Source organism: Malania oleifera, chromosome 11 (genome assembly GCF_029873635.1).
Source record: "Malania oleifera isolate guangnan ecotype guangnan chromosome 11, ASM2987363v1, whole genome shotgun sequence".
NCBI lineage: Eukaryota > Viridiplantae > Streptophyta > Magnoliopsida > Santalales > Ximeniaceae > Malania > Malania oleifera.
In genome coordinates, this window is record NC_080427.1 from 12,474,856 (window position 1) to 12,495,186 (window position 20,331).

General features: G+C 35.9%; 1 protein-coding gene across 3 annotated transcripts in view; it reads right to left on the reverse strand.

Annotated features, from left to right (window-relative positions):
- Positions 1-20,331, reverse strand: part of LOC131168380 (protein SHOOT GRAVITROPISM 6) — a 128,190-nt gene that overhangs the window by 7,915 nt on the left and 99,944 nt on the right. For 2 of the 3 annotated variants that reach the window (XM_058127752.1, XM_058127753.1), the window contains 4 exons: positions 9,544-9,644; positions 8,667-8,772; positions 8,091-8,204; positions 7,922-7,996 (listed from right to left, as the gene is read on the reverse strand). In XM_058127752.1, coding sequence (XP_057983735.1) covers positions 7,922-7,996; positions 8,091-8,204; positions 8,667-8,772; positions 9,544-9,644 — 396 coding nt within the window. The remainder of the gene's footprint in view (positions 1-7,921; positions 7,997-8,090; positions 8,205-8,666; positions 8,773-9,543; positions 9,645-20,331) is intronic. The other variant, XR_009140284.1, reaches the window with a different exon arrangement.

Below are 20,331 nucleotides of genomic sequence, written 5' to 3' on the forward strand. Positions count from 1 at the left end.
TAGACAAAGGATGTAAATAAATCAAAGGACCATTGCAGAACATGTGAGAAACCGACTGTGACACCAGCAAGCTAATAGTAAAGATGAAATGTAAGCAAGGAGTAAGGACCAACTTAGAATGGGGAAGTAGATCAAACAATGCATCAAACAGGGTCTCAAATTTCCATGAAATTGTAAAAATTTCTTCCCTGCACCACCATCAAAACCAAAATGGCACTTAATTTATGGCATACAAATTTTCCATTAAAATTTCCATGAATCATCCAAAACTATCAAAATCTTGAAATTTCAATGAAGTTTGCCAAAGTTTGATAGCAAAAAAATTTCCTTTAAAATGAGACTTTTTAAGTCACCTTAATTCTTTCTTATTGAAAAAGATTTTTACAAGAAAGATATTAATGATACCTTTAAGATTGTTGAAATTTTATGCAAAATTAAACTTAGATATTAACTATAGCATTTTATTCAACCTTTCATGCCTAAGTTTTTTGTATTTTCTTAATGCTAATATTAGGTGAATTATGAATTTCAAATAGACAGAATGCCTGCCACAGATATACTTTATCACAATATTTAAAATTCTAATATTGCATTATTAGAGTGCTATAAAGAGTGTCTCCGGGGCTCCCCACTTTGCCAGGGTAGGGGGAGGGTCGTCCCAGTGTACCCAACCTTATCCCTGCTTTTATGCAGAGAGGCTGTTTCCTTGGACTTGAACCCATAACCAACCGGTCACCAAAGAGCAATCTTGCCATTGATCCAAGGCGCACCCTCCTTCTAAAGTGCCATAAATTACTCCCAAAAATAAAAAAATAAAAAAATAAATAATAATAATAATAATAATCTACATCACTTCTTATAATCAAAATCAAATTTGATACTCAATAGCAATATTTTCATTGAATCTTTTGTATATTTATGCCTCAAAATTTCAACCAATTCAAAATTTGTAACCTTGGCACCATAGAGAAAAATATGCAGTAGTTTATTAGTCATCCATCCTCCGAATATTGGGCGTTTTGCAAGTAGTTACATGCTTATATCCCAAACTCAAATCATTACACATAGTATCATAGCCAAAGCTAGCTAGAAGTGTGAAATGGTGCAGCCACCAAAACCTGTTTGTAAAGGAACATGCACTTCATACACATGCATGGGTAGACGAACATGTATTGGATGGAGTAATCTACTTTGTAGTGAAGAATGAGGCAAAGTGTGAACAGTAAAGTTGGTCAAGAAATGTCACTATATCAACAATGGACAAGAATAATAAGTGGTTTACAAGAGTATCCATCCAATAAGAATAATAACCATTGAGTTAAGCATTTTGCTCAGTTGTTCAGCACGGTTATGGGTTTATTTGGCTCACAGAAGCAGAACATTGCACCAATATTGGATATAGGTAATATTACCCAGAGACATGGGAGATTAATATCTAAAAGGCTTCTAAATTGAACAAAGAAACATTTTAAAGATAACACATTATTAATAATCTTTTATCATAAAAACTCAATATAATTCTTTGTTTATCCAGGGGGGAAAAAAAACCTCACCTACAACGACATATTCCTTCAATAAGAAAACAAGAGCTAAGGAAATGAGACCATTAATACATGAAAGAGCAGGATTTTATCCTCTGTGATTATAAGCTATCTTAACAAAAGAACTACTAGTTAAGACAATCGATCAGAGGTGCTGATAATGACATAAGATCTCCAATAAATTCTGGATTGGAGTTGATTTGGTATCAATTCTCAAATTTCTTTTTACTTCCCAAAAAACAGGGGAAAAAATGAACATAGAAAGCAATGACGCAGGACCAGAGAGAAGCAAGAGAGGACAGGAGGAAGCGAAGGAGACTGATACGGCTTCCCTCAAAAGGGAACACAATGTCAACAGGCACAATATAACTGCACAATCCTAAAAAGATTCAACTCTAATTAACTCCATAGTGAAGGTATGCTTATATGCGCACCTAAAAGACCAAACTAGAAAACTTTGACATCCAATCACATCAAAATTAAAGTTAAATAATTCCCCAAACAATGTAAAATACTAGATATTCCCAATAATTCCTACACCACGGTTACAGGCTACAGCCAAAACTTGCATCCTGCATCAATGAAACATTTGGCAGGGCATTTTGAAAACTGTTATTTGAAAAACTCCCACATAAAAGGCTATTTAAAGTACTTCCTGTGCATTCAAAAACATGCCCCTTAAATAACCAAAAACAGAAAACTTCCATTGTTTCATTGAGAAATTAAAAAAATATGTGAAAAACTATACCTGAGACCATGACCAAATGGTCAATAAGTTCTCCAAACCCATCTCTGAACATTGATCATAGGGACACAAATTTCTTCACAGGTTCTGGCAACAAGCATGCAGAGAAATAAGTTTCCCTTATTGGAAGAGTTTCTAGGATTTTGGATGTATTAAAGGAGAGTTTGTGGCTGCATAATTTTTTTCAATCTATTTACTTACAGTCCGGTAGGTTGCTTGAGCCAAACCAAAGCAGGGACTCATTCCACATGGGGAAAGGAAGGAGAGCTGAAAGAATGGGCTTGCTTGAAAGAAACCCTAGTTGGGGCAGAGCAATCACTGTGAGGCTACTGATGTAGACTGTTTAGCGGTTAGCTGTGGGTAAGGGAAAAGAGACCGAGGACCAGTAAGCAGATTCAAAGTTCACTAACGAAAGCAGCAGTTAGGGCTGTTTGATCCCATCTTTGTTAGTAGAGACTCTGCTCAGGTTCAGAACCCACTTTCGAAGCTGGCTGCAAAGCACTTGCTAGATAGGGGTAGCAGCATATCATAGCCTTAGCACTCGATACTTCATTATGGATTAACTAGCACGGGTAGTGGTTTCAGTAGCTTATCCAGGGTACCTCCTGTAGTGGAGGACGCAAAGCACCAGTGGTAGCAATGCAAATGACTACAAGACATTCCCCATGTGTTGGCATGATAACGAACATAAGGTCACAGAGAGATCCCATTCATGCATGGGTTAGCCTCATTAATATTAATACCAGATAGCGGCTTTGGTAATCTGTGCATAATAAGTTTCCAGATATGGGCAATGATAAATCAATACTAGGTATCTTAGTGTTTCTATAATGACAATTAACATTTCTACATTACTTATTTTTCTTTCCAATAGCATGGCATCAACTTTGAAGCATGGAGTATGGACACACAAACAGGACACAGGTATGGGGGACACAAATTTTTAAAAAATGTAAGATATGACAATGTATGTCGGTATATATGTGTATCAAATGGATTACAGATGGTATATATTAACTATTTAACAGTTATATGTCACTGCATACCCGCTTCCCCTCCCTCCAAAATAAATAAATAAATAAAATGCAAAGGCATATGCTTCTACCCCTTCCTTTTTTCCTTCGTAAAATATTCTCAATATATCACTTATTTTTCTAGAAAAATAAGGAATTTTATTAAAGAGAAAAGAAAATACAAGGAGCATGATAAATCTTCCTCAAAAGAAATGAAAACCAGAAAGTAAATACAGCAAGAACATCAAAATACTACCGCCATCTAATCATGCTGAAAACCATAAAAGGAACAATCTTTAAGACAACCAGCTGTGAAGGCCCACAACGAAGCCATGTACTGTATCCTATGATCATAGAGCAAGACATCCTCTTCCCAAGAAAATACAAGCATTCCTCAAAAAAACAAATGCCCAACAAGATAGTAATAAACACACACCTCCACAAAGGAGAAACATCTCCACTCCTTTTAAAATCTTTAAACAAGACAGTCAACATATCCTCGACCTGATTCCAGACAAGCTCAACCCTCTCCAAATACTCCAAATATTTGTTCCAAACACTCCAAGAAAATGAACAAAGAAGGAACAGGTGACAGGCAGATTCTGAACTTCCATAACATAAAAGAACATACATACGGAGATAAAGCCCAAAAGGGCCTCCTCCTTCTGCCTTCCAAATAGAACAATGAAGTGGAAAAGAAAGATTTTTTTTGATAAAAAAACTCAATTAAAAAAAAAAAAAATGGCAAGAATACTCCCCTCAAGAGTCAAGAACCCACAGCCGATTAGCCTGTCCTTGTGAAAGGACAACAACCCCACAACAAACACAAGAAAGATGAGAGCTCCAACACATCCCTATCATTAAGGGATCTACAAGAAAAGAAAGTCCCAAGAAATCTCATTCTCCATTGGAACACAAAAGGAAAAAATAATTCTATTATCTAAAGAGGACAGCCTATACAAAGGAGCATAGGAAGTGCAGAGCACAGCATCACCCACCCAAATGTCTTCCCAAAATCGAATGTGCTTTCTATTACCCACAATAAGTTTGGTTTAAGGAAAAAAGGAAGGATTAATCTGCGAAATACACTTGCAATGACTCTTAAATGAACACCTTTGCCCTATTGCATGCCAAATTTACTTTTAATAACTTTATGCGGAAGGGAATTTTCCTATAAGGGAAAACGCCAAAGCCATATACCCATTAGAGCAACATTTTCAGACAATAACCCAAGACCCAAAACAACTCTTTTTAAACCAACAAGCAGTCCCCCATCTACCCAAATGCACCCTATTCTCCCCCCACCATTCCAGACCAAAGAAAATCTCTTATGAGTCATGATGCTCTCAATATTTCTAGCTACACCACAAGAACTTCTTGAAAACAAAAATTGATAGAAAAAGAAATTCATTCGATAAAGAGAGAACATACAATAAAGAGAGAAGACATGTCCTTAACGAAATCCGAGAATCCCCGGAAAAACAAAACAAAACCAAAAAAAAAAAAAAAAACACAAAAAATACAGCAAACTCAAATCAGCACGCCCTTATAAGGGACTTCCAATCCTGCTGAACATCTGTCAAACCCATCACTTTAAAATTTCCATTGCCCACACCACAAAGAAGCCATAAAAAGCACTTCCTCCCACACCAACCAATATGGAATCTTCTTCCCTGAAAAAATAGGTAAATTACATTCCTTCCACAAGCACCATAGCACTGCAAATAAAGCAGAATTCTACAAAGCAATACCTTCCTTCCTCCTTCCATACCCCACAAAAGATATTGCCAAGAACTCTCCACTGTTCTCAGACAAACCCAGCTTTCTCCAAAATAATTAAATAGCTTATTCCAAACCTTCCATGCAAAATTGCAATTCAAGAAAAGATGAGGAACAGATTCTGAACAATAAAAACAAAGCATACATATATCAGGGGATAGAGCTTCTAAAGGTCTCCTCATCTACAGCAAGTCATTAGTATTTATTCTATTAAGCACAACCAACCAAAGAAACGCTTTGATTTTATGGAGGATTTTGACCTTCCAGATTACTCTGTAGAGTAGAAAGGAATGATTGGTACCAACCAAGAAATCAAAGAAAGACTTGCACGAAAAAACACCCAATGAATCCAACAATCAAGATCGACTATCATCCTCGGAAGACATCCCACAATTGTCCAACATAACCAACAAAGAAAATAATTCAATGGTTTCCCTACCATTCAAGGCTCTCCTAAAACGAAAATCCAAGAAGGTAGAGGACTGCCTAAATCTACAATAAAAGAAGAAATGGGATCATTTTGCCCTGATCTCAAATGAAATAAGCGAGGAAAAAAGCGACAAAAAAACATTCCCCAATCGTATATCTTTCTAATAGAGAGATGCTATAGACAACCTAAATAATTGTCATCCTCCCACCTAAATAGAGTAAAACACTCTTCCAACCATCTAATCCCTTGGACACCTTTTCCACTACAAAATCCCAAAACCCAACCATCATAGGATTACCACCCAAAGGCACTCCTAGATAAGCATGTTAAGACTTTTGTGTGGATTTATATAGCCTAAATGATAAAAATTCGAAATAAATGAATATCAGACATTTTGGAAGCATGGAATTAATGGGCCTTATGGTAAGTGATCATCAAATTGTGGTTATGGGTCTAAAGCACCAGTCCATGGGATTTAGTATGTATGAACCTTGTTTGCACAAGGAGCCCATGATGGATAGCATTTCCTTATGTTGGAATTTTTAAGCAACAAGGAGAGGTCCTGTCCTAATCCTAATTTAGTGTTGTTGCCCATCAAGTCACACATCAACAAAAAGGAAGAGGGTAGTAAGCTCCCGGGCATTGCAAAACTCTTCAGACTTCAACAACAGAATTCATGGTGTAAGGTACATATCCTGAAATCAATTTATGTCTCATGTTCATGTGCCTGTGATTGATTTGGAAAATCATTATTGTTATTCCAAAAATTATTGTACTATTCCTAAAAATTAGTTTATCAAAATCAATGGCCAATCTAAAATACCACATTCAGCCAAAGAAGACAACTCAAAAGATCTAGATTAACTCAAATTACTACAAGCTAAACCACTCTTCCCCAAATTTATTTTTGACCAGAAGCTGTCTCAAACAATTGTTAAATAGGCACTTTTAAAAAAATACTCCTTATGACCTCAATATATCATGTATTGACTTCTTTTGTTGCTAAGTGTGGCCAAGCTTATTACACTACTAACTTATAAATATATTATTGCATTTTTTTCTTAAAACTTATTCTCTTCTGTGAATAAATGAAAGAACCATCACAATACAATACACAGTTACTATGCCTACTTCATGTTATAGAAGCCTCAAAGCAAGTGTCCTAGAAATGAATTGTGAAAGTATATTTAAAATTGTAGATGTCTTTATGGAGTGTCAGATACATGTCCAAGAGTCTGAACAGAGCTAGCGTCAGAGGTAGGCATCAGACGGAAACAACTGCTTTATGGCACAACAGCCAAGAGTAAACTTACTGCCACAAAGAACTTACAATAAAATCTAAGGGTGACAAGAAAATAGAAAAATACATTCAAGCAATAGACAATTAGTCAAGTTTCACAAGCAAGAAAAAGCTTTACTCAATGGATTCAAGTAGAAAGGATGCAATGGGCTGCTTCCACTGAATGCAAACCAAAATGGATCCATTTGGTCAAACATTTTTGTTGGGTGCTAGGCCCAAGTTTAAAGAGGATAATGTAGCAAAAATCAATGGCAGAATCTTGGCATCTACTCCAATTGTACTTCTCAACCAAAATTTTTGAAGTTGTAATAAGGTCTCAACATTGGCCAGGTTGAGAGAGGCTAGATAGGGATGTCACATGCAGTGTAAAAGAAAGAAGGAACCTCCAGTTCATTCCTTTCTCTTTTGCTCCTGTCATAATAAGCCCTAGTTGCTCCATCAAATTGTTGAATATGAAGGATTTTATATACTAATCATTATCCTTCGGGTCACAGATAAAGGCAGTAATTCCACTTTTGGGTATTCTGTCCCCAAATGCCTGTGCTTTTCTTTCTTTCCATAGCATCATTTGAATGTCTTGTGCAAAAATATTAAACAGAATTAACAACAGAATCTTCCCAGTCACAGAACCATAGGGACAAAGGACACACATCAAGAGTAAAGAAAATCAATTTACATCTAGTTTTCCCTGGCACAGGAGACAGTAATTGTCCAAACCCCCACCCACCTCCCGCACCCAACAAAGAAAATTTAAACAAAATCAATAACAAAAAGTACAACAAAAAAAATAAGTGACCTCACATAATAGATCATAGCAGGGGCAAGGGAATGTGATAGGATTACATGTTTTTAGATTCAAATTTTGAAAATTCAAGCAGCAATAATAATAATAATAATAATAATAATAATAGTAAACAAAAAATAGAATATAGTACGATTATCCACTTCTTTCTAAACTGCAGTTATCAGTCAACTGCAATTGTCAAATTCCATGCAAAGAACATATTGTCCAACACATTGAACTTATAGTGACACAATCAACTTAATAATGGTAATCCCAAGCAGCAAGTGAAACATCAAGACTACAGGAATGTTAAAATGGAGTAAGCTCACTTGAAGATTGCGGAGCCGTATAGAAAGATTGAGTAAAAAGGGTTCCACTGCATCATTCGACGATAATTTAAGAACCTATGTAGGGAAAAAAAAAAAATAGAATATATACATGTATGAAATGGAAACCAGTGTGTGTGTGTGTGAGAAAGAGAGAGAGAGAGAGAGAAACCGTAAGTAAGCATGATACTGCAGTCTGCTGAACTGAATCATTTGAATCCTCAAGCAAAGCTAATATCACCCCAAGAACTTGAGAAATATACATATTAATATGAATAGATGGTATCTGCAAGTTCAAAATCTAAAAGAGTCATTCAACTCATTACTTGACAAGCAACCGAAAAGGAAACAGAAGCAAACAAAAATACAAATGCTGGAAAGAAGCAGATATATAATTTAACTGATTTTAAATTTGCAAATCCAAGAAAAACATACCCTTTTAGGGAATATGGAACAAACAGAGTCACCAAATAGTTTCAAATACAATCGAACATGATTTTTGTTTTAATGAGGTGTGATACGTGCATGCATTATACACATAGAATGCATATAAAGTACGTTTTTTTCTAGTTGGAAAGCTAATATAGGAAAGCAAAAGGCAACAACATGAGAAGAATCAATATACAGTTACAGCCTACTATTCCTCAGAAAGGAAACCAACCAAATAAATTATGGATGTATAGTTTGCATAAATTAAACACCCATACTAGCCCTCTAAGACAAAGCCGTCTAAAAGTAGGAGACTCACCTGTACTAGCCCTCTAAGACAAAGCCGTCTAACAGTAGGAGACTCATCTGATACATGTTGACACAATGCTTCAACCATCTGCTCCAATAAGGAACCAAATTCATCACTGCAGCATTGAGAATCATAGATTGATGAGGATTTGACAGTGAGAGTAAGATCCACCACCAATTTAAACCAAGAACAAGTCAACAAAAAACAAGGGATAAGATTATCAGCACTCATAACCACCTCAACCCCTTTTTGCGGAGGTGTCCGCTGCAAATGAGATGCACTAAAAGTTACACTAGAGACGAGCATTATCTAAACCGAAATACCTAATTCTGTTAAAAATAAATTCTCTATAATTTAAATCATGGTTAAAATTGCATGAATTATTTGACACGTGAATAATATGGAGTCTGGAATTAATTGAAGAGAACCATAAAGAATCTAAGATGTCAAAGATCAAGACAAAAATTCAGCAGGTATTTCCAGAATAATCTAAAGAAGGTTCAAGAAAGTCTATGATAGATTCTAGTTCAATTGCAAGGAAAATTTCAGAATTTGGATAAATATTGCATGTCCTCAGTTTTTTTTCAAATTTATATTGAAAGCAGAATTTCAACAAAAAAGAACATTGATACCCTAAATTTCTTATAGACAACATTTAATTATTCTAGAGCACAAATAAGTATTCTCTAATTTCACAGCAATCAATGAATGGCAATGCTGTTAACTATAAAGAGGAATTAGTGACGCAATTTTTGATACCTAGACACCTCCCATGTGACATAGCTGCATGAAAGAAATTTTTTTTGTGCGAGAGAGAGAGATATCAAAACAGTTAAAAAAAAAAAAAGCATATCATTTTCGTGAATGTAGGCTGTTTTATACATACCAATAGTGGATAAACTCTGACAATGCCGCAGCTGCAGCTTCCCTTTGAAATCTTTGGTGTCGGTTTAAGGATTTACTCAAAATTAAACAAATAGTTGGAACCTGAACAAATTGAGCATAAGAGAACAAACTTGCTTAATGTTTTAAATTATTTTCAAAACACAAAATAAATCTAGCATGTAACTATAAACATAGGAACCTAAAGTTTTGTGGCTTTAAACTGCGTGTTTAGTTAAAAATTGGTTAGTTCTCAAGTGAAAAAAAGAGTTTCTGAAGGTTCTTTTTGCCAGAGTTCAAGGCATGTTGACTTTGTTGTCTTGCCAGCATTAGAACAAGCAAACTCAACATTTCATGTGATTATAGCAACAAGATTAACATTATCCATTAACAGAGAATCTAAACAAGTGATTGTAAAAATTTTTCACTTTCTCCAAGTTTATATATGTGCATAGTACTTATGTTGAATGAAGTGGATTTACAATAATGTTGTATAAACAGTTATCTCACACAATATGTCACTTCAGTTCATTTGGCTCAAGTTTATCTTAAATGCCCTCATGCAATCATTTCCTGGAGTTTTATGCCCGGAAATAGGATCACCATCTTAAGAGAATATTTTTACTTGGTTCGCTATTCAGGATTCTTGGGAATATAAGATTTGTTTGGTATAACATGTGAATACTAACCTACGAAACACAGGTACTTCAAAAGGGGAGGAATATTTGTATTGTATGTGGACATGGCCTGGATACGTCCAGACATGTATTGGACTCGTATCCATAATTATTTTTTATTTAAAAAACACCGGACATGTTTAGATACATTGGGAAAAGATTGGGATACATTCAGGATATGAAGCGCAATGTTTTTGGCCACCAAACATTATAAATAAATAAATAAATAATAATAAAACAAACAAACAACAACAAAGGAGGGGAACACAAACACAAACAGAAACTGACCCAGTAGGCCCTAGCTCTCACTTGTGAGTCTAGTTCAAACCTCTGGCTCCTTCCCAGGCTCCATCACGGGACACCATAGCACAGAAGGGGAAGATAACGATTTCTGAGTTCTGAACCAGTGAATAAGTGAACCCTAGCTTCGCAAGTCATGACCTTTGAATCTCCCTCCTGGCCTCCATCACCTGACATTGCAGCCTTTGAACCCTAGCCATCGCTAGATGTCACTCTGTGGAAGGCATGAACCCTCTTTAAGCTGAGTCCCCCTCTTTCATCATGTTGGTCTTTTGGGTTTTGTTGCAGATTAATTGTCTTTTTTTTTGGCTTTTTATTTTATTTTATTATATTTTTTGGCTTTTTCTGCGTTTGTTGAGTTTTTTGTCACTTTTAATGTGTGCTGAAGTATAATTCTCAGGAATTAAGAAATCTATTCCTTAAATAACTTTTGGAAGGGAGTGGTCTCAAACTGATATGAATATGACTCTTCCAGTTTCAGCGTTTCACTTGGTTGTTTGTTTGTGTGGCAGTGGTGCACTGGTGTTTGAATTTCAGTATTTAATGGATAAATACTTAAATACAAAATTGGTGTTAAAAGAAATTTGTGGATGAACAAATTTGAGCATGCTAAAAAAATCAGTTAAAAACTTACATAATAGTTTGTTTTCATTTTTTTAATTCTTTATTTTAGCGTGATTAGACTCTGTACTGAATTAGTGAATATTCAGTGACAGTCAAGGACTTAAATTTCGAATTCGACTCGAATTTCAAACTCCAAAAGTATGGAAATTTCCACTTCGATTTCGATGTCAATTTCGATTTGAAAAAATAACGGAAATTAGTAGTAAAGCATGGAATTCGTTGCGAAACTCTAGAAATGGTTAACAAACATAATAATATAGGTTTTAGGACTAATAAATACATCTATGTTTTGTATGAGGTGAAAAAGTTGTAAAATAGTATGTGTATCAAACATATTTGTGAGATAATGTACATTAAACATATTCAGTTAATACAAATGAAATTCATAAATCATTTCAATATTATTTATTATACAAATAATGATAATTTAGACATGAATGGTCAAATAAAATGCTACTATAAGTTTTTTTTTTCATATAATTTCAAAATCACTTGTAATAATCTTTTGTTTCGATAAAATAAATTAAAAGAGAAATTTCACTTCACTCCTAAATCGCTCATATGAATTCCAACGAAATTTCATTATATAGTTAAGATTTCGACAAGTCTCACTAAAATTTTGAGATTTCGATAAATTTTAGATAATTTGTCGAGATTTCAACGGAAATTATGCAAGACGGATATCGAATACCATTTCAATTTCGAGGGTGACGGAAATTTTGACAATTTTGTGGAAATTTAAGACCATGGTGACAGTAATGGCTTTACAGAGTTCTTTATCTTTTATTTCTATCACCAGTAAAATTGTGACTAGTGCATTCATTTATAAGGCCCCTCTTTGGGCTTATGTTCCTATATATATATATATATATATATATATATATATTATTAATTAAGTAATGTATCCCGGCCGTATCGTATCCTTGTTTTTACAAAATTGCCATACTATTGTGTCCATATCGTTATCCCATATCAGTGTCGGAGCTTCCTAGATCCTAACATTATTTCAATAAGATTAACTAGAATATTTTTAAAACGTAGTTATATTAATATTACAAAAATTCATGTAATGTGCATGTCATAATAATTGTCAGAAAAGAATATGTTATTTTAGTAATCAAGGCGTGTGAGTGGTTGTACTTTTATCATTAAGTCTTTTTATTATTAATACATAATACGGTAGACCTAGAGTTGTATGTATGCTTCAGTAAAACTATCGCCTGTTTTTTCTCTTCTCTTCTCTTCTCTTCTTCTTTTTTCTGTTCTTCTCTCCTCATTCCATAACTTTACAACTTTGACATGGTATCAGAGTCCAACAGATCACCAAAGACGGGTCTGAGTCTTCTTCTCAAGCTTCTTCCCGTGATAGTTCAACCATGGTAGGGGAAGTGTTGGAGGATGAGGAAGGGGTTCGAAAGGCAATTGTGGCAAAGGTAGTGTATCAAGATGAGGAGTTCGTCTCAGCAATTCTCACATTTGCACACATTGTGCCAAGGAAAACCATACTACTCATCTCCATGGGAAACTAACTTGGGCCAATAAGCTTCTTGCTAAGGGTGATTCCATTTTTTAAACTTATAGTGCCCTTAGCCAACTCCATCGGAGTTGAGTACATCATCAACCATGTCTTGAGAGGAGTATAAAAATCCTGTCAGCATGGATGACAACTTTAAATTAAGTTTTCTACATCTAATGCTGCTGTGACGTATTCAAGTAGAGTCGGGCTTCTTGTCATTTCATCCTCCTTAGCTTGCTTATTGATTCTGGTGCCTCCTCTATATGACAGGCAGTACTAATTTATTTCAGTCCTTGAAAACTACTTTACAATCAAAGATTACTCTTGCAGTCTTGCTCATTCAATTACACCAGTTTCAGCAGTTAAGGGTGTGTAAGTGGGGCCATTTCTCCTTAAACTTTTTATTATTCAAATATAAGAGGGCAGATCATGAGCTGTATGTAAGGCTCTAAGAAAATTGTCTTCTTCTCTTCTCTAGCTTTCTTATTTTCTTCTCTTCTTCCTTACTATATCTCTAGCCAAACAACATGATATCAAAGCATTCATCTACACTAAATCTGATTTATCAGAGCTGTTTCTTTGAATACTCTGTTTTTCGTTTTTTTCTTTTATCCTTCCATAATTAGTTCTCAAATCTGATTTTCTTGTTGGTTTGAGAGTCATTTAGGGACCTTTTTTCTTCATGGTTTGGCTGCGCAGCATCCTTGGTAGGAGGTTTTGTGTTTGTGGTGGTTTACTAATGTGAAGCAGCTATTCTCTGTTTTGTGTTCTCAAAAATGATTATCTTGTTGGCTTGAGTCATTTAGGGACCTTTTTTCTTCATGGTTTGGCTGCGCAGCATCCTTGGTAGGAGGTTTTGTGTTTGTGGTGGTTTACTAATGTGAAGCAGCTATTCTCTGTTTTGTGTTCTCAAAAATGATTATCTTGTTGGCTTGAGTCATTTAGGGACCTTTTTTCTTCATGGTTTGGCTGCGCAGCATCCTTGGTAGGACGTTTAGTGTTTGAGGTGGTTTACTAATGTGAAGCAGTTATTCTCTGTTTTGGGTATACTACTGGTGTTGTTCTCCTGTTTTGGCAAGTGTTGGCATTTTGAAGCTGTTTCAATCCTGTGCATTAATGATTGGTCACTTGCTTCCAATCTTGTAACAAGTACTGATGGTTTCAATTGGTGTTCAGTGACTCTGCACTCTATTCTAGTGGCTGCCATCAATAATTTCTTCAGCTGCTGTGCTGCCATGTTGTTTATTAAATGTCATGCTTATTGTAATCTGTCATCTACCGTGTAGTTAACTCCTCATAGGATGACAACTTCACTTTTGTGGTAAGTGCTACCCCCTTGAAGTTCTGAAGTGCTGGTTTTTGTTTGTGTGCTGCTTGATTCTCCATAGTTGCTGTGTTATTCATTCCCAATACTAGTGTGTGCTGATTGTAGTGTATAGGGAGTGGTTTTTATGGCCTCTACAGAGAGAGCTTCAGCTTATACTATTAACGTACAGATCACATCCATAAAATTGGTCGGATCCTCCAACTACCTGTTGTGGTCGCAGGCGGTACGTGTGCATATCAACATGAAAGGAAGTCCAAGTATTTGTTGCATTCTCCTCCATCTCCAAACTCCAAGGATTAAGAATATTGGATGAAAGAGACTTGACATATTTCTTGTGTTGTTTTGGAATAGCATGGAGCCATAAATTGCGCAAACGTGATGCTTCATAGAACAGCCAAAGGTCGTATGGATGATTTTCATGAAAGCAAATAAAGATCAAACTTGTGTTTTTACATATATGAGAAGGTTTTTCAATATGACCAATAAGAGAAGTCCATCAACGAGTATTATAGCACTTCAAATAATATGTCAGAGGAACTCAACATATATCAACTAGTTAATTCCAAATAGAATTTGTTATTACCAAGTTTTTGTCTAGGTTGAGTTTTGAGCTTACCCATCCACGATAAAATCATTGCCGTTGAATCCATACCATTCATGAATGAAGCATATGCTAGAATCCAATGGACCACCAAAGATGGCTCTCAGCAGCCAGCCCCCCCCCCCCCTCCCCCCCCTCTCTTCAAACTTCTTTCTATGATAGTTCAACCATGTTTAGCACCACCTCCAACCATGGTAAGGAAGTGTTGGAAGATATAGGATGAGGTTTAGAAGGTAGAGGTACTGTATCAAGACAAGGAGCCCATCATGGCAATTCTCGCATTTGCATGCATTATGGCAAGAAAAACCATATTGTTGATCGCTAGTGGGATATCCATGAGAAACCAATTTCGGACCATAAGCATGATTCCACAATTGAAAGTTCAAGTGCACCTATCCACTCGGATGGGGTTGAGCACATCATCTCATCTACCATGTCCCTAGAGGAGTATAACAATCTGATTTGCATGGCTTATCAACTCCATACTCATTCTTCTACATTTAATGCTACTGCAGCCCATTTAGGCACAACCAAGCTTCTTGCCTCTCCATCATCTTAACCCTAGGTTATCAATTGTGGTGCCTTCTCCCATGTGACAAGTAGTTTATTTGAATCCTAGAAACCCACTACTTCGCACTCCAAAGTTACTTCTGTTGATGATTCAATTACACTAGCTTCAAGTTGTATAAATATTCTCTTACGTCCTTCCATGCCTCTTTCCTATGTGTTGACGTGCCTAAATTTCCCTTGAACCGATTATGAATTAGCCAATTAAAAAAATATCACGATTATTTTGAGACCATTTTTTCTCATTGTGTTATTTAGGATCTCAAAACAAAGATGAGGATTGGTGGAGAGCTAAAGAAGGATGATTTGTACTATTTCGAAGGTAGTGGTGGTTGATCTCGTCCTTGTAATAACACTTCCTCAAATTCCACTTGTGGTGTTTCTCTTGATCAATGGCATGCTCATTTGAATAATTCATCTATTCAAAAACTACAAGAAGTTTTTCCCATGTTCAAGTCAATTTCTTGTTTTGAATGTATTGCGTATCAATTGGAAAAGCATGTTAGGACATCTTTTCCATCCAGAATCGAATCAAGTAGTAAATCATTGTTTTCTGTTATTCATTCAGATATTTGCGATCCCCGTAAAGTCAATAATATGACTGGTTATCAATATTTTGTGTCCTTTGTGAATGATTTTTCGCATATGAAAATAGGCATTTACTTGACATGGCACAGTCGCTCCTCCTTTATATGCATGTTCCAAAAACCTTTTGGACTAATGCTCTTCTTATAGCATGTTTTCTGCTCAATAAGATGCCCTTAACTATTCTAATGGGACAAATTCCCTTCTTCTTCATATATCCAGAAACATCCAAGTCTTTTACCGTGCCTCGTGTCTTTCTCTGCACATGTTTTGTTTATGTTCTACATACAAGACAAAACAGGTTCTCTCCTTATGCTATTAAATGTGCCTTTGTCAAGGACTCGAAAACTTAGATATGTTACAAATGTTATGATCCCCACACTTGTAGGAAATATGTTCGTGCGGATGTCACCTTTTTTTATGGTACACCTTATTTCTCCAGTTCAAAGTCCTCCCTAGATGAATCTATTTTGAGTCCAACGAGTTTTGAGTTTTTAATTCCCCCTCATGTGCTAAATCCTCTGGTTCCTTTTGTTATCCTTCTCCACAAATCTTCTACTCATCTTTCAAATCCATTGAATACAAACCAAGAAATACCAATTAATTTTATAAATGACAGAAAGCAAGCACAAACATCATTTAACACCATGCAGCCACCTCTTCTGCCCATCACTATTTCCAACTCTGAAGATCCATCCACATATGACTTGGATTGCCAATTGCTCATCAGAAAGGTACTCAAACATGCACTTGGTGGTCTTTAGTTACTTATTCTATTGATCATTATGTTTCCATTTTTCACCTTCCTAGTCCTACATATTCTTTTGCCCTTTTTCATCTATTTCTATCCCTTCCTCGCTTGAAGTGCTTACTAATGTTGGGTGGAAGCATGCAATGGATGTAGAAATGGATGCCTTGACCACGCAAGGCACATAGGACTTGGTGGATCCTCCTCCTAGTAAGGAGTTGGGCAGGTGTCATTGGGTCTACACCATTAAATATCCTCCTGATGACTCTATTGAACATTTTAAGCCTCAATTGCCAAAGGGTAAACCCAAACATATGGTGTTGATATTTTGAAACCTCTCCGATTGTTCAACTAAATTATGTTCATGTGTTGACCTCATTGGAAATTAATTCCATTTAGCCCTTATACCAGTTGGATGTAAAGAATGTCTTTTTGTATAGAGATTTACAGGAAGAAATACACATAGAGCAACCTCCTTGGTATGTTAAGCAGGAGGAGGGTGGTAAGTGTCACAGGTCGAGCAGTTCACACCTTGTGAAGGGTCATGCGGCACAAGTTATTAGACTTTTGCCTAACTAGTCAACCAAAAGTATAGCACAATTTCACCACATGAACAAATTCTTAACCATCGAATACAATGTTAAACGGAAGCAATAAGCAATCTTGCAAGTAAATGAGAATCAAGACATAACATTGTAAAGCAAGCAATTCATTACTAACACCTCTATAGGCAAAGCGTGTCTAGCAAGGGAGGCAAATAGGCTAAACAAGTTTACAAATGCTAGTGAGTTTTACAATGATTAATGAAAAATCAGCCTCACCTAAAAAGCTTTCTACATTATTTTAGCTTTGGCACTAGAAAACGTAAAACTGACTAAGGAGTCATACTCCCATTTCACAAAAAGGCACTATCACACTCAATGAATAAAACCTAAAATATTATTTGCATGATGGTTTCCCATCCCTGCACACAAGACAAGAAGTCACAGGCAAGCATAATGCCCTGAGCAAGCTTGGCTCGTGACATAAAGTATGTAGGCTGCATAAGGCTATTTATGGTAATAAGCAGTCTCCTCAAGCCTGGTTTGAAAAATTTAGGGTGGCGGTCTCTATACTTGGCTACATCCAATGCTATTTTAATCATGCGTTCTTTGTCCACAAAAAGGAGACATATGTGGTACTTCTAATAATCTCTGTTCATGATATGATCATCACTAGCAGTGACCACAGCGGACTACAGATGTTAAGCAGTGGTTTCAAGCTAACTTTCAAATCAAGGATTTGGGTATGTTGCATTACTTTCTTGTATTGTACAGTGTAGAAAATAGTTGAATCTATCTAAGTGAAAATACACATTGGACTTTCTAAGTGAGGTTTGCTGGGAACCAAACCGCTTCATATTCATGTGGATCCGAACATGAAGTTATCTAGGGATGTTGGACCAGACTTTGAAGGCAAACGCAGATATAGGCAATTGGTTAGCAAGTTGATCTACTTGAAAGTCACTAGATATGATATATCTTTTGTAGTAGGGTGATGAATCGGTTTATGGAAAATACCATACAACCACATTGGGATGTTGTTTGTAAGACTTTTTTTGTATCTCAAAGGCTCTTCTAACCAAAGTTTGACATATAAATGTAATAAAAATTGTGAGATCATGGGATATACTTGATTGCACGTCAAAGTTACGTAATTAGGTGTTTAAAAGCATTAATTAAGGATTACAATTTTACTTAAATGCCTAATTACGTCCAATATTTCAATATTGAGCTCAATTTATAATATTTGAATTTTTATTCTATTTTTATTTGTAAATTTACGAGTAATAGTGTTTAATTTTTGCAAGGTATTTTCGGGAATTAAAGAAGAAATAAAGATGCACATGCAAAAAGTGGAGTGGGGCATGCAAAATGATGCAAATGGAGGCGTAAAGTGCAAAACAAAGCTAATTTGGTGATTATGGACAGTTTCAACATCGCTTCGTAATCTGGGCATAACTCTCTCATCCGAACTCCGATTGAGATGATTCAAGACGCTATAGAACGCCAAGAAAAAGCTCTAGTACTTTCATGTTTTGAGTTTTGAGAGATACTCGATGCATCAAGGTCAAAATCGGGCTTGAAGTTGCTGCACCTGCCACACCAACCATGCATGTGGAGAAGCATTTGCATGGCCCATGCATACGTGGGCCATGCACATAAGGAAGCTGGAAATTAGAGGAGCAGCACGTGAAAGGAGAAAGAAGCCACGTGAGGCCCATGCATTTGCATGGGCCATGCATACGTGGGCCGTGCACCACAAATTAAGAAGGGGCTTGCCGTGTGAAACAAAAACTGGGTCGTGCGCTGCTTTAAAAAAACAAAGCTGGGTCCATGAAATTGAAAAGGTCCGTAGGGTCCATGACATATGGAGCTGGCCGTAAGGTTTAAAAAAAAAAAAAAAAACAGAGAGGGTTTTGGATATGGAGGCTAGGGCAGCAGCTGCTGTGCGCAAACAAGAAAACTGCTGGGCAGAAAGAAAAAAAAAAGGGTTTTGGGGTGCCCTGCTGAGAAAAAAGAAAAAAAAAAAAGAAAAGAGAAGGGGGAGAAAAGAGAGGATAGAAAGGCAGTGTGTAATGGGTGTGCAGGAACCAAAAAGGGCAGCCTCACTCTCGGCCATTCTCTCTCGCTCTCTCTCTCCACCTTTTCCCTTGTTTATTTATCTTCTTTATTGTATTGTTATTTTAATGTTTTTCTTGTAAATTCCTTGGATTTAGATTTAAGTTCTTGTTTTTTATTTCCTGCAATTTCCATTTCAATGTTGGATTATGTTAACTTGTTTGAACTTATTATTGGATTGAGTTATTTTTATTTAACCCATTGTTGAGTTTAGCTTATTTTGTTTAAGATATTGTTGGATTTAGTTTTTTTGTTTAAGTTATTATTGTGCTGAGTTTATTTTTGGTATACTTTATTGTTCTTTCAATGTCTTGTTTAAGTTATTATTGTGTTGAGTTTACTTTGTTGATTGAAGGAGTTTTATTAGAATTAATGAAGCCCTCATTTTGGTTCATTGTTTGAATATTTAAAGCTTTGGTTATTCTTGTCATTTACTTTATGCATGTAAGTTCATAGTTTATGTTTTGCGTTATTTTAATTTCGTTACAAATTCTCAGAAACCCAAGAATATGAATTTGAACTGTGTTCAGTAAATGTTTTTGTTTATTTTTCTCCTTGTTGCCTCAACGCAAGTTTGAAATTAATCTACATTCCCCAAGGAGACAATCTGGCCTTTTGGGCTAATTATTACGTGACAGAACTCCTATACTTGGGATAGCCTTTGTGCTACTCATCTTAGAGTGAATCAAGTTTTTGGCGCCATTGCCAGAGAATGTCAGATTTAGTTTCAAACTTGTGGTTTCCCTTTATGTTGATTTTTCTCATTATCTAAAAGAAAAAAATCATGCTCATTTGAAGATGCACGTAATTTTACAATTAAGCATGGGATGTTGTCAGTGATATCTCAGTTCCACAGGATGGATTCTAAGAGCCCTTACCAGCACCTAACAGACTTTGAGTTGGCTTGCACTACTTTTATTACTAAAGCTAGCACTGATGAGTTTATTAAACTTCGTTTATTTCCTTTCTCTTTAAAGGATAAATCGAAGATTTGGTTTAATTCTATGAGACCTAATTCTATCTCTAGTTGGACTTGCAACGTGAATTCTTACATAATTTTTTCCTTTTCAAAGAACCTCATTTCTCTAATAAGAGCAAATCAGTCAATTTATGTAGAAAGGTGATGAGACTTTCCAAGCTTGTTGGGAAAGGTTCAAGGATCTGATAAACATTTGTCCACATCATGG